This window comes from Balaenoptera physalus (assembly GCF_965194825.1).
Source record: "Balaenoptera physalus genome assembly, chromosome: 4".
NCBI classification, from domain to species: Eukaryota; Metazoa; Chordata; class Mammalia; order Artiodactyla; family Balaenopteridae; genus Balaenoptera; species Balaenoptera physalus.
The window spans coordinates 118,424,695-118,439,453 of record NC_138891.1 but is presented as its reverse complement, the minus strand read 5'-3'; the positions used below and the strand labels follow the sequence as shown (position 1 = coordinate 118,439,453).

The 14,759-nt window shown below is 32.8% G+C and overlaps 1 protein-coding gene and 1 long non-coding RNA gene across 6 annotated transcripts in view; one reads left to right on the top strand and one right to left on the bottom strand.

Moving 5' to 3' along the window:
• The window catches only part of USP25 (ubiquitin specific peptidase 25), a 138,133-nt gene that overhangs the window by 37,398 nt on the left and 85,976 nt on the right, over positions 1–14,759 (bottom strand). For all 5 annotated transcript variants that reach the window (XM_082460335.1, XM_082460336.1, XM_082460337.1 and 2 more), the window contains 7 exons: positions 13,028–13,155; positions 12,584–12,679; positions 11,240–11,401; positions 10,387–10,613; positions 7,325–7,395; positions 6,013–6,241; positions 4,376–4,576 (listed from right to left, as the gene is read on the bottom strand). In XM_082460335.1, the coding sequence (XP_082316461.1) occupies positions 4,376–4,576; positions 6,013–6,241; positions 7,325–7,395; positions 10,387–10,613; positions 11,240–11,401; positions 12,584–12,679; positions 13,028–13,155 (1,114 nt within the window). The remainder of the gene's footprint in view (positions 1–4,375; positions 4,577–6,012; positions 6,242–7,324; positions 7,396–10,386; positions 10,614–11,239; positions 11,402–12,583; positions 12,680–13,027; positions 13,156–14,759) is intronic.
• Positions 1–14,759, top strand: part of LOC309660204 — a 417,957-nt gene that overhangs the window by 319,052 nt on the left and 84,146 nt on the right. The window lies entirely within an intron of this gene.

The following is a 14,759-nucleotide window of genomic DNA, read 5'->3' as shown; positions in this document are numbered from 1 at the left end:
TCTGGTTATGGTCTTTAGCATTTTAAGAGAGTCAACTTGACAAGCAATTGACTTTCTGTTAAAGCATAAGGATCTGCTCTCTAATCAACTATTTAAAAAAAGAACAATAACTTGTATCTTTCAGAAGTATTTCATACCTTAACTTACTAACGGGTCATACTTATTATATGCAAATTTAGAACAATATTTAAAGAGTACTGTGTCAAAGAATAGTAGTCCATTTTTCTTACAGAAATGTATTTAAAATCAATGATTCCCCAAAAGCAGGCTATAAAGAGCCATGCTAAGCTGGCTGCATAGAATCATCACAGAAACAATTTTAAGACTTCAGATTCCTAGGTGGCACCACAAACAGAATTCTCAGCAATGTGGGGAGTAGAGGCTTAGGAACCAAAGTTAAACCTAAAAATTATCCAGGATAGAGCTATATCTGCACAACATACTTTTAGCCTTCTTCCCTAATGTATAGTTATTTTGGCTACCCTTTTTTTTTTACATATACATCTTTATTGGAGTATAATTGCTTTACAATGTTGTGTTAGTTTCTGCTGTACAACAAAGTGAATCAGCTATATGCATACATATATCCCCATATCCCCTCCCTCTTAAGCCTCCCTCCCAATCCCCCACCTCTAGGTGGTCACAAAGCACCGAGCTGATCTCCCTGTGCTATGCAGCAGCTTCCCACTAGCTATCTATTTCACACTGGCTATCCTTTTAAAATGGTTGCATTCCCATACACTGAGGATCACCCTTAGGAAACTCATTATTGCAATTTCCATAGGGAATGAAATCAAATCAGAAAATATTCAAGGGGCATCAACCATGTGTCATTTATTATGCTAGATTCTGGAGATTTAAATAAGAACATCGCCCGGTCCCTGTTTTAAAGGAACTTGAAAATATTGAGGATATTGTTCATTCTGCCAGGTCTTACTCTCAGGAACCAACTGTACTTTCCTGGAATATCAGCTTATTTTTGATTTGTAGACCATTTGTACCTCATTTTTTGGTTTCAGTTTCTTTCTTTTTGTTTTTAAAATCCGAGTATGTTATATATATTGTAAGGACTTCAAATAGTTTTTGAGTAAGATATGGGTAACACAAGCAAAACAGTAACAGGCAAAGCTCTCTCTCCTTCAGAATAATTTGTTTTATACATACAGCCTAGAGCCACGCTGCTTAACCACAGGTACACCTCAGAATTATCTGACCATCTTTTTAAAAATATATATTCTGGACTCTTCCTCCACTGATTCTGATCCCAGTAAATCTTAGGTGGTATGTCCTGTTTATACTCAGAAAAAGTCCCCCAGGTAATTCTGATGTATCGATATATACCGCGGTAAAGAACTGTTGGCTAAATCTCTAAACATAAGTGTTAAGGTAAGTTTTCTTTTGCAGTAGGCAGGTTAGGGAGGTAGTGTGAGATGGACTAAAGAATACTTTTCTATCATTTATTATTTAGTTTCAGTAAGACAATGAATCGTGTGGGAGAAGTGATGCCTATGGATTTCTTGGTCACCTGTTAGAGAAGAGGAACGAATACTCATTTAATTAATACTATATAAATTAATATTCTTATTTGGAATATCACCCTTAAGAAATTGGATTTTAATGGTTCTTAGGTTACAGCTTTACTGAAAAGATTTGCAGGGAGAGAAAAAAAAAATCACTCTGATGGATTTTATGAACAAGATTTCCTTGTATTACTTCCACTAGTCACTCATAATCCTAGTGCACACCTGAGAGATTTAAACACAGGTTCTCTTTGACAGCCTGAAAGTATTATACCAAATTAAACAAATTACTTTGAAAACTGTGAGGAGAAACAGGAAAAAGATGGCATAGGCATTAAAGTAAAATTTCTCTACTAATGATAGGATGTAAGTGATTCCAATGAACACTATAATACATTCCCTTATTCAATTGTGGTATGTTAAATTCCCCTGTAACAGAATATGGATTTCTTAATATGATATGTAAGATAATACAGTAATAGAAACCAATCTTTTAAACAATAATCTCACCCTCAAATTTATAGATTTAGAACATTCTATTTCTACTAACTCAAAATGCATATTTCTAGCAATTCTATACAGGACACAATGTTTTCTACTGAGGCAGTATTGTCACTGCTTTCTAAAAACCCAGTCTGGAAGATAATTATCATAACAATTACATATGAATTGACCTTTTCCATCTCTTTATTTTTTAGTTATTCTGGCTCCTTTCAGAAATACATCTGTATTTCTCTTCGAGTTTTTTTTTTTTTTTTTAAATACTAAAGAGGGACATGAACATATATGCCCAATACCTACTGCTGAATTTTTTAAAACTTACAAAACAGCATATAAAGTGTATAATAGGAAGTATTGATCAGGATAAAAAGGGTGTGGAGCATACACATGTGGCCTTTTCATAGCGAGGGAATATAAGATGACAAATGTAAATGATGGGGAAAAGCTGGCTAGTCCTGTCAGACAGTAATATTAGTGGGGAATATGTATTAGTCTGATTTAGTAAAAATAAAATGTGTTAAGTCTGTAAATTTAGATAGTCTCGTGAGAAACAGAAAAGATGGAAAAGAGACTGTACAGAATTAAATATTTTGATGTTACAAAATATAACTGAGCCAAGAATAATAGGGTTGGAGCTTAACCAATGACTGGAGCACTCACCTTCATCTGAGCGCTTAGGTGCCACTATCACGCCAATTATGCAGCCCTGTCCTCCCACTAATAAGGTAAGAAGAGCCACGTGCAACTGGAGCACTTAAAAGTTAAGCAAAGAATAACAGAGTAGTTCCATCTTGGGGCAAGTTCTAGGGAGTAATTTGGAAAGGATATGTACAGAAGACAAGGGATGAAATCACAAAGAGATGGAACTGACTCAAAAATGAAAGGAACTATAACATAGTTACTACACTGTGATTTGAACTCAGAAACCTCTTGATATCTACTGAGCTATTTTACTTCCTACTAATATGGACAAAGTTACTATAATGAAACTGCACTGTTATGAAACTATAGAGTTTCACCTGTTCTACACAGTGGCCCTTGATGTACAGGAAGAAAAGTACAGTCCTCATCTGGTAGAGCTCACCAGAGACTACAATGGTGGTATTCAGATATACTGTACTGCATTTCTGTATCAATATGTTGGTATCTTTGTTGGTATAATACCATTATCTTGGTCTTTTAAAAATTCTGAATCAATGTCACTTAAAATCAAGATCAAGGACTCAACTATTCAACTCATATGAGAACAAGTTCCAAGTTTGGAAAGATCTGTGCATGCCTACATCAGTCACCATACCATATTGTGGTACTATAAATCTCTCATTGAAAGAATAATTCCTTCTAAAGTTCAGATGATAATGCTGAAACCTACCTAGGTAAAGCTGCATGGGAATCTGTCTATAAAAGATGAAATTAAACAAACACCTAAAATGCTTTCTTAAAAAATAAAAACAAAACACACAGATCTTACAAAAAAAAGGGTGATTCAAAATGATCCACTCAGAGTTAATTAAAAAAAAAAAAAAAGAGACAGAAAGAGACAAATGGGGTTAAGGAAAATATGTTTAATTTATCTCTTCTCATTTCCCCAACCACTAAACAGAAATAGCACCTTTCCTACAGTATAAAATGTTATCCTAAAATATTTTGACAACTTAGTGATGAAATTAATCTTAAAAAAAATCATTAGACATTGTATTTTCAGCTTTGCTAGAACATATTTTTGTACAGTGTTCTTGATATTTTATTGATTTCATCACCTAATAATTGTAGAATGTTTAATATTTATATTTTTATACACTTATCTTCTCATTTGTTTTACAGATCTATATAGATTTTTGCTTGGAATATATTAAATATTTAGTTCCTGCTAATTTTGTTTTTAACTTTAAGAATTCTGAAAAAAAATCAAATAAATACCCTACATGAATTAATACTATTTACCAGTAGTGTTATTTTGCTCAAATATGAAATTATTAGAGTTCATTCCTTTGATAGCTTTAGCGAATTGGCTTGGGTTACCTGCGGTTTCACAGTTTTTCTAAGTATCTTGCCAAGAAAAGTCAATCAAAGTAGGCAGAATAGGTAGAGGGAGAGTTAGCAGAATCATCTCATTTAACTTGAAAACAATATATATGTACATACAGTGTTATCTGGCAAAGGGGTAAGCTAAATTGTTACCTTTTATTATCTCTGAGTGATGGAATTTCAGATGATTTTTACTGGAGTCTTCATATTTTAGGATAACTAAAGTTTTATGTTGTTTTTGCTTTTTCAATGAGCATATCTTATTTTTATAATAAAATATCAATAAATATGATATTGATAATAAAATGCAATAAAAGCGGACTAACCTGTTGTCACAGAAGACTCTGACTCTCTCAATTTCTGAGATGCTAAAAGTTTTTCCTGCAAAGCTTTCTGGGCAAGCTGTGCATCCCATTCTTCTAGTTCTTTCTCAAATCGCTGGTTGTCTTCCTCAACAAAATCTCTTAAGTCTGGTGGTAGTGTTTCTATTCCAACAAGGGCCTGCCCAGTTTCTTTATTAAACTCCTCTGCAAATCATATTTCAAAAACTATTATAAAATTAAGGATTAAAGAAAAAATGCAAAGCTCAAAATAGAAGGTGTTTCAAATGTATTTAAAGTACAAATTATTACCACTTGGCGAATCAATATTACCTATATATTAAAAGAAAACTCAAACAAATGCTCAGAAAAACAATGATGCAAACATTTGATAATCCATTATAGGTAATGTTCTCAGCTTTTACTTTTAGGCTGAAGAGTAAAAAAATGGAACAAGACATAAGGCCAAAATTGTTTGCTACTTTTCAAACACTGACATAGTTCTACTTTTTCTATTATAAAATACCAGACGTTTGATTATTCATGAAGTAAAACTTACCACAAAATGAGAAGAAATAACTCATAACCTCGAAAGCTCAAAAAAGAACTAAAATTCTTTTTCATCTGAAGCAGTTAAGTATAGCAATATACTTATATGCAATTTGAAAACTAATCAATCACTATAGCAAGATTTCTTTAAACATCACATAAGTAGTACTTAAAAGGGTTACTCAACCTCTACCACACACACACAAAATAAATTTTAGCTTTCGGTCATAAATGAACTGCCTAACTAGTTTTGCTAAATGGTTAAATACAAAAGGAAAGTTTATTTTTATCAGTCTCAACAAACCTTTATTAAGTGCTTTTTATATGCAAAGCCTATATTAGAATATGAGAAATAAAAAGATTAAGACATAGTATGAAATGGTCCCTGGCTTTGAGCAGATCAGAGTGAAGTGGGAAAGACAAGTCAACATACAATTCCAACACATAATAAGTGCCCAATAGAGGTATGCTATGAGAACACAAGGAGGGATACTTTGTGGCAGGTCAAGGAAAACTTGGCAGAGCAGATGACATCTGAATTGAATCTGGAGCGATGAGAAGGAATTAGGCAAAAGAAGAAAGAAATAAGATCATTACTGGCAAAAAATAAAAATAAAAAACATAAGAACATATAGATATAAATGTGTGAAATGATTTGGTGTGAGCCAAAGAAGTTCAAATATCAGTAAAGTACATAAAGTTTGAAATGGACAATGGTTATAAATGAAGCTGGAGAGACAATTAGAGGCCAGAAGATGGAGGCTTTATATGTTAGGTTAAGGAGCTTGAATATGAGTCAATGTGTGACATAGTCATTAAAGGGATTTTAACAAGGAGAAAAAAGTCCGATTTATATTTTATAATAGTTACTAAATAGTTAACTTTGAATACAAAATATATTCCAGTTTTCAGCCCTGGTCACATTACTTTTCAATTCCAGTTTTCTCACCTACAATAACCCAACAGCATTTTCTAATCATATTCATCACACTCTTTAATAAACCACACTTAATTAATCACACCAGAGACCCGAGTCACATAAAAGGGTCACTTATTTAAAAATACATACCACCCTACATATTTCATATTCTTACCTTGCATTAAGAATTGTGGCTTATCATTTATGTACATTAAACAGTATGCACTGGCATTTCTATAACCACCAAAAGAGTCCCTCACTAGCTCTTCCCATGATGATTTTGTTACAGCAATATCATTGTACTTCATCCACCTGTTTTCACGATGATCAAAAATGTATGCCCAGTAGTGCCCGGCATTAGCTTGGCCTTCATGAACTAAAACAGCATGTAAGCGATAAGGAACCTAAATATGAAAAAGAAGAGTTAAACTGTAGTTATGCAGTCTATTACACCACATCCCATGAAACCCACAAACCATCTGACTGGGGGATCCCATAGGAGCATATGTTTTTTAACAAGAGTAAATTGGCTGGGATTAAAGTTTTGAAAAAATTAAACTATGAAATAAAAGAAGGCAGGGGGCAGAGAGGATAAGCAAACTAAAGACATGTAAAACAGACAGGTATGTAAATAAGATGATTTTCAAAACTCTGGAAATATATTTGTCGATCTATATAAGTTATTTCTTTCGAATAAAGAACTTACGATGAACACTTTTATATATAGCACATGATTTGTTTATATCTTCACAGTTATAAATTGATGGATGAGTTCAGCACAATGGCTTATATAACAAGCCATTATATGAGCCTAAGAAGTTAAAATGTAACTGAGCCTTTTACCCTCTCCCATAATCTTTTATTTATTTATTTGTTTGTTTGTTTGTTTATTTATTTTTGGCTGTGCGGGGTCTTTGTTGCTGCTCGCGGGCTTTCTCTAGTTGCGGTGAGTGGGGGGCTACTCTTCATGGCGGTGCGCGGGCTTCTCATTGCGGTGGCTTCTCTTGTTGCAGAGCATGGGCTCTAGGCGCGCGGGCTTCAGTAGTTGTGGCCCACGGGCTCTAGAGCGCAGGCTCAGTAGTTCTGGCTCACGGGCTTAGTTGCTCCGCAGCATGTACGATCTTCCCGGCCCAGGGCTTCAACCCGTGTCCCCTGCATTGGCAGGCGGATTCTTAACCACTGCACCACCAGGGAAGCCCCACTCTCATAATCTTAATATCGTTAAACAACCATATAATTTTCCCATAGAAGTTTTTTAAAATGCTAAGGCCTTTTGGGAATTTTTGATAAATTTTATTATAAAAGAATAAAAAGGTAGGCAATAAATACAGTATGAGAATACAACTGAATGAGGAAAATATTAATATAAAAATCTTAAAGTTCAACAATTTTATAACAAGAAGTATGAGAATTATGATAAATAACATAGATAAATTAAAATATGCAAATAATTTTGATAATGCTTACTAGCTCAAAATTCAACTTACTTGGATCATAGATTTGTCAGAGTACATTAGTTCAATTGTGCGATGGATTCTAGATATGCTTTCCTGCAAATCTAAGGATAGAAGATGCCATTTAATGATTAACATCAAGTATGTTTCTCCTGAGACTTATAAGGTAGGGAATAAAGGTTTTCCTACCAATATGTTAGAGGAATAAGAAAAAGTTTCTAAAACTGTTCTAAAACTTACTATTCAGAATTTGTATAAAATGAAATTTAGTTCTTAATAAAAGATATAGCACAAATGAAAAATGAAAAACAAAACAAATACGGTTTATTTAAAAAATGTGCAGAGCCAATAAAACTGAACTTTGTTCAAATTTATAAAGGAAGTTTCCAATGAAAATTAAAGCTACCCCCCCCTACATATTTCTATGAAACAGGAAAAACTTTATTTTTTTCCTGTAGTTTATTCTTTTATTGCCCTAAATCAATAACAAAGTTCTTTATCTTGATGAAGTTCCCCCTGTGTTAAAATATATAAGTTTGGAGCCAGAGGAAATTAGGGCACATAAGTGGAAAAGGGGAGCTATAACCTATACGAAAACCTTTAGAGTGAAATAAAATAACTTCACCACACATCACACACACACATACATATATGTATATGTATAGAAGTAACTGAATAAAAATCCACTATAATCACCAATGGAAATAAAGTTATGAGACTCCCATTACTCATTATTTCTACTTCCAGTAGAAATCTATCCTACAAAATTATTTAGAGGCAGGGATGTTTCACAGTTATATTGCCTCTAATTGTTTTTTAAAAAGGGGACACAACCTAAATATTTGTCAATAGGGAAATGGTTAAATTATAGTATAACCACACTATGCTATGAAGCTGTTAAAAAGAATCAGGAAAAAAACACCAAAGACTACAAAAGAAAATTAGGAACTTTAGACTAGGTAAAGGCCTTTTACAGCTTGTTAGAAAATCCAGTAACCATAAATGAAAAGACTCCCCAAATTTAAGAAAACCTATTATTATAGAAACAAAACAAAAACCAACACAAAGAAAATCAAATGACAAAATGGAAAAATATTATCTGCAGCATACACTACAGGCAACAGGTTAATACCCATAACATTAAAGTTTCTATTAAGCAATAAGAGAAGGACAAATAGTTCAATATAAAAAATGGGCAAAGGTCACAAATTTATAGAAAAATAGAATTTCACTCATAATTAATGAAATGCAAATCAAGACACTGAAATACCATTTTCATTTCAACTATCAGACTACCACAAATTAAAAAGTGCCCAGAGCTAGGGAGAACACTGGGAAACAGGTTCTCTCACACAAAATTATTGGGAATTTAAACTGCCTCATTGTTTTGGGAGGGAAATTTTTAAATAGTCAAAATTTTAAGTATATACACTTCGGATCAGAAATGGCATTTTTAATATATTCAACTCAAAAAGTATGTTAATATGTATGCAGAAGGCCAGCTTTGTTGGTAGTTAGTAACAACATAGAAATTGAATAAATTATATCATATTCATATATTGGAATACTTTGTAATAGTTTAAAAAATAATGCTAACAGCAAATATCATCAGGGATAAAAGAGAGAAAACAAATATTCCAAGGAAAATCTTTAATACTTGATGCATAATATTATAGGTTCAAAACCTTATGACATGTCTCTCAAGTTCCTCTAACTTAAAATGGCCAGAAGTGGACTCATCATATTCCTACTTCCTCCCCCAAGGTGGGGGCCTGCTCCCCACCAGTTTGCTCACTTCCAAAGTGCATTCCATCTATGTAGTTATACATATCACTATGAGCAACTAAGGGAATCATCCCTGATCCCCCTCTCTCTCTCTCTTCCCTCTTGTCAATGACCCACATCAAAGAATATACCAAATTCATTTCTTTCCTCCCTCAGTGCTACTACCTTGGTGTCAGAAGTTCTTAGCTTTCAGCCTTCTGAATGTAATCTTATGAAAACAAACACAATCTGCCAAGTCCAGCAGAAAATTATCCAACACCTAGCACAGTATTCAGGAAAAACTATGTGCTTAATTAATGTTTATAATGATTTCAAATACAAAAAATTTCCTTAGATATGAAAAATACTAAGGAAAATCTTTAGTTACTAATGCTGTTAGTTGCCACCACACCCTATTTACTCCCTATTAAATTAGGACTGCTCTTTATTTCCATATTGTCTATAAAGCATCTAGTTGGGCATTTAAAATCTAACAAGTGATATTGTTTAGTACAAGTCCAACATTTTGGTATAAAAAGAGTAACTCCTAGATTTTTTTTCACAGATCAATAAAATTAGGATAAAATTAGGAAGCAATAATAGGTTATTATATTTTGACATGCAAGAAAAATTATGATAAAACTACCATAAAATATTAATATCACTTCATTTTAAGAAAAATATTTTAACAGCAGTAAAGTAGGCAGGAGATAATTTCAGAATAAAGGAGAGTTCCTTCCAAGCATGGACAGATGGCAACTTAACACTAACACACACACACACCCCACAGAGCACTGTCCTTACTTGTATTTTACTACATGCCAGTTAAAACTCGTTATAGACTGGCACTGAGCTAATAGATCATATTTGGAAACCTACTAGAGCAGAATGAATATTAAAATTCACATTTCTAATTCTTCAACCTAAAGAAAACATTGTATCACTTGAATTCACTGCACAAACATCAACGGAGGTACGTAACTGATTAAGTACAAAATCTGATGCTGTATGATGTTTCACCAATGGAGTACCTGTGAATACCAGTTTGATATAAATTTAGAGCACTAAACCAGAAAATCAGACCATCTGTTAGGTCATTAATTAGCTAAGTAATCCAGGGAAAATCTTTTGGTTTCTCTAAACCTGATATTAAGATCATAAAAAAGGAAGCCAAACTAGTTTATCTTATAGAAAACACTTTGTAGGGGGAAAAAAACCTTTATTAATATTTACATATGAAACCCATAATCCACAGGTGACTTCCCTTCTCAATTCTAACATTAATCATGTCCATCTGAGGTAGAGTAGCTCTGCTATGAGAAGCTTCTTACCTCTGGTGTCATTTTCTATTTCTGTCCTCCAGCGATGTAAACAGCTTTCTAGCACAGAGAGTTCCTCTTCTGTTATGTGCCTTGGTGCTGGATGCATGGGCAAATCTGGAGGTATCCGAGACTGAGTGAATGGTTTGTGTATTACTGATCTCGATGAAATGGCAGCTATTGATGCGGGTGATGTGCTTGGCAGTTCTGAAGAAGGAGCTCCCTGCTGGTCTGTTGTGCTGTATTTTTAAAGCACAGAATATTCATTATTAAACTTTTCAAGTTGAAGCTCTGGACAATGATTATGTGCCAAACAAATAGCATTAAATTGGCTTATAATTTCAAAAGGAAAAAGTTTTCTTAAAAAAAACCCCCAGAAATACATGGATTAATCTAATAACCTAATGAGATTCTTAATATATGGAACTACATTATTATAAGGATAAAATTGGGGCTTTATAGTAGAAATGGCTTAATCATATTTATTTATACAAATCTTACATATACCAGAATTATAAAACCTTCCCTTGCTAATACTTAGCAGCTCACATTACAGAAAATTTTCTAATTTATCAGTAGTATTTTCATGGATGAAAGGTTGATACATATAACATACAACCTAAAGTATAATTCTGAATGGAAAAAAAGTATGATGAAAACTTCAATCCACAACCATAAAATCCATTGAAACAATGAAATAAGAAAGCCCCCAGAAGCATACAACCTTCTAAGTGAATGTCATCTTTTTAGAGTTCACTAAAATAAATCATAACATGCATTTTATAAAACCGTCTTTAAAGGCATCAATTATATTATTACGTAATACAGTAACACAGCTGTCTCTTCTATCAAGAAAACTTTTTACCTTGGTAATGTCTGTGATGGTACAGAACCACTAGATGGGGAACTAGCATCAATATCATCAACAGGAGAAGTGCAAACAGGTTTACTTGAGGCAAATTCCAACGCATACTGCAGAACATCCACCAAGGGGAATCGTTTGGGACCCGAACCATAGCTTAAATACCTGTTAACCATAAAATGTATGAATGCTTTCATTTGTGTATAAAGCACATTTGTTTTTTTTCCAATAATTGTTATAAAACATAATAAAAACATTTCAATAAATATTCCTCAACAATGAAATTAATTTTGCTTTCAAATGAAGATGGTAAAACTAAATATACACTCAAGAAATAAATTAAATGTTCTCCAAAGGAACGCAAAACCAAAGCTGATTAAGACTGAATGTGTGTATATACTGTTATAAATTTTACATGCTGCTCTAAGTTGTAACCCAATAGTAAAACGAAAACTGACATTTCCATCTCCTGAGACTTTTATTTTTAGATCTGTTATCTGGTCTCAAGATGGTGACAAATATTATCCTCCCACCGTTTACGTCTGATTATTTTTCAATATGATTACTGATACCTTTTAAGAATTAAAACTATTGAAAAATAACATTATTTTGTACAAAAAGTTGTAGGCTATTAACTTTCAAATTAATACTAAAACAAGGGAATACAGATTAGATCAGAGGTTGCAAACTGGGATCTTTCAGACCACATTTCAGCCTGTAGACTTTTGTCTGAACTACAGAATATTTCATACTCTAGATTCTGGCTTCTTCTGGAAACAATGCGAAGCTATAGACAACAGGAAGATGATGGTCACGCGTGGCACCGCCTACTAGTGCCGACAGCAGCCACCCTCTCCCCACAGGGATGTGCTCTCTGACTCCCTCTGCCCACCAGCTTACGCTTGACTTGCTTCCCCCCTTCTTTATAAAGCCTCCATGAGCCTCTCGTAGGCATCTGAGCTTTTATCTTCTGTGTTAAGGAGAAAAACTCAGTTACCGTTCGTTTTAAGGGAAATCTCAAGAGTAATATTTAGTCTCATACAAGAAGAAATCTCAATCATAGATTAGTTTAACTTTACATCCATTTTTAGTACCATGCGTATTACCTCTTGATGGTAGGAATATTTAATTTTAAACAATAAAATCATCTTCTAATGCCAACTATGAATTATTTTAGTCTCTAACAAAACTCAAGCCTAAACTATTCAAGCAAAATATCAATCCAGGATGATTATTTACTCCTAGAATCACAAATCATTCAAAACAAATTTTAAATTAAAGCTCTAGATAGTCACTAAAAATATGACTTCCTATAGTTAGCTCATAATTTCACAAAAGTTTCAATACCTTTCAAGTCTCTGTTGCAATACTGTGAGGTAATCTTTTAGTCTCTTGATCTCTTCCCTCTTAATTCTTGTTATTTCTCTGTTTCTGTGCATGTATCTATCAGGGAAAAGAGATACAGCAATTATTAGTATTTTCAAATATAGAAGTAGACACAATATTAAGTCTAGCCATCACCACAGAAGATCAACTCATCCAAAATTTTATAATAAAACATCATACAGACAATACAAATTAGTATTTTTCCTTATAACATTATTCCCAGTAACTATACTTTTCTAAATAAAAAGAGAACTCCATTTTCCTTGACAAATAGTATTAGATACATTATGCAAAAAGTAAAAATTATTTTAAGGAAATTAAGCAAAAATTTTCTCTAAGCACAATAATTCTTCACTGGATACTGAACTGTTTCAAAACTAAGTCATGCTGTATACCAAACCATACCTGTCCAGATATAAAACTTGAGGAAATTCCAATTTGTTGTGAATTTTTTCTGGTCTTCCCAATGCCTGATTAAATTCAAATCTTGACAATTCAAACGTTAACACAGGTGGTAGTTCGGTAAACCAATGCTGAAAGAAAGCAATAACAAAACCCCTTAATATCACCTTTCTGTTTTCTCCATTGCAATTTTAGGCACAGGATGTTGGTTAGCAGTGGCATTTTTATATGCATCATCATAATGCTAACATCACAAATAATTGATTGGGTATGCAATTTAGTTAAAACTGAACTTCCTCCTAAAAGTTTTTCACACCTTTTGAAAATTCCAATGGGGTAACACACAACCAGGAAAGAGAAAAATCTTCTAATGACTCTCCTTCTTCAATGATTAATTCTTTACATTAGAATTTCTAACCCAAAGAGAAAGACACTGAATAAAAGTATGGCTTAGTATCTCAAGTTTTCTTGCTTCTTCAATATTATGTCACAATTACTACCTGGAATGGCACATATACTTAATACAATCAACCACGCTGTCAAAAACCTGTGACAAAGTAACATGTAAGAGGTAGTACACTAAAGAAAAAAAATATTTTATAGCATAAATGATCACAATTCTCATGCTAAAACTAGAAACTGATACTTTCCTGTTTTAAATTTCATGTTCCCACTGTAATTTTGACAAATTTGAGAAAAAGATCTATCATTAGCAAACAGAGTTTATACTGATGATAACTACATTTAATATTTTTAAAAATGACTAGTGCTTAAAGAATTGAATGCCTCACTGCTATGAGGCAACTCCTCCACACACTTTGGCAACTGTTCAGTTAAGCGTGAAATGCAACAAAACTTCAAAATTATTTCAATAAACAGATTCAAGCTTTACATAAACCTTATTTATTTAAAGAGAAAGAAAAAGGAACAAACTTGTGAATTAACAAATACAGAAGTATAAAATAATGTAACAAGTATTTCTAAAGTGCTTATTTTAAGCCGTGCAATGTACTTCTGTAAAAAGAAACTGTTGTATACTATATCGTGTATGGTATTTTTAAGTGCCACAAAAATGTCAACACATAAATGTCAATAAGCTAAGAGTATGCTAATTTAAATTCAAACGTTCAAGAAAAAGAAAAGCAGAAATGTGGCACATGTGGCAAACTGAATATGATCTTGAAAGTTGCTACTTTTCTGTAAATAAAATCAATAAAAATAAATGGTTATTAAAAACTATTTCTCCCTCCAAAAATGCTAATGATTACCTGAATTGAGATTTCCTGAGTTGGATTTGGTTTACCTTTTACTAAAAGTTGAAGTTTAAGGAATTTGCTTTATGGATATTACCTGAAACTGACTAGAGAAAGTAATAGAAGATCTAATATTAGAAACATCTCTTAAGTTTTAAAATTTCTTGAGCAAAGTTTGCTTATTTGCTTTGTTCTCCCACGGCATTGGAAAGAATTTTTTTTAGTTAGCTTTAATCCATACCTAAAATTACTATTAAGAATTAAAATATACCCCACACATATCACAAGGAAAACGTCTGATGCCTTAGGATGATATTCTCTATTCCATTTTATAATACCCAAACAAGTAGATTTCAAGTACTATTACCTTCATTTTTTCTTGCAATGCTTTAAATGTTACTATTTAAAAATAAATCTAAGTATTAACTTTAAATAGTTAACATACTTTAATTCATGGGAACCTACAATGGCCAACAGAAATG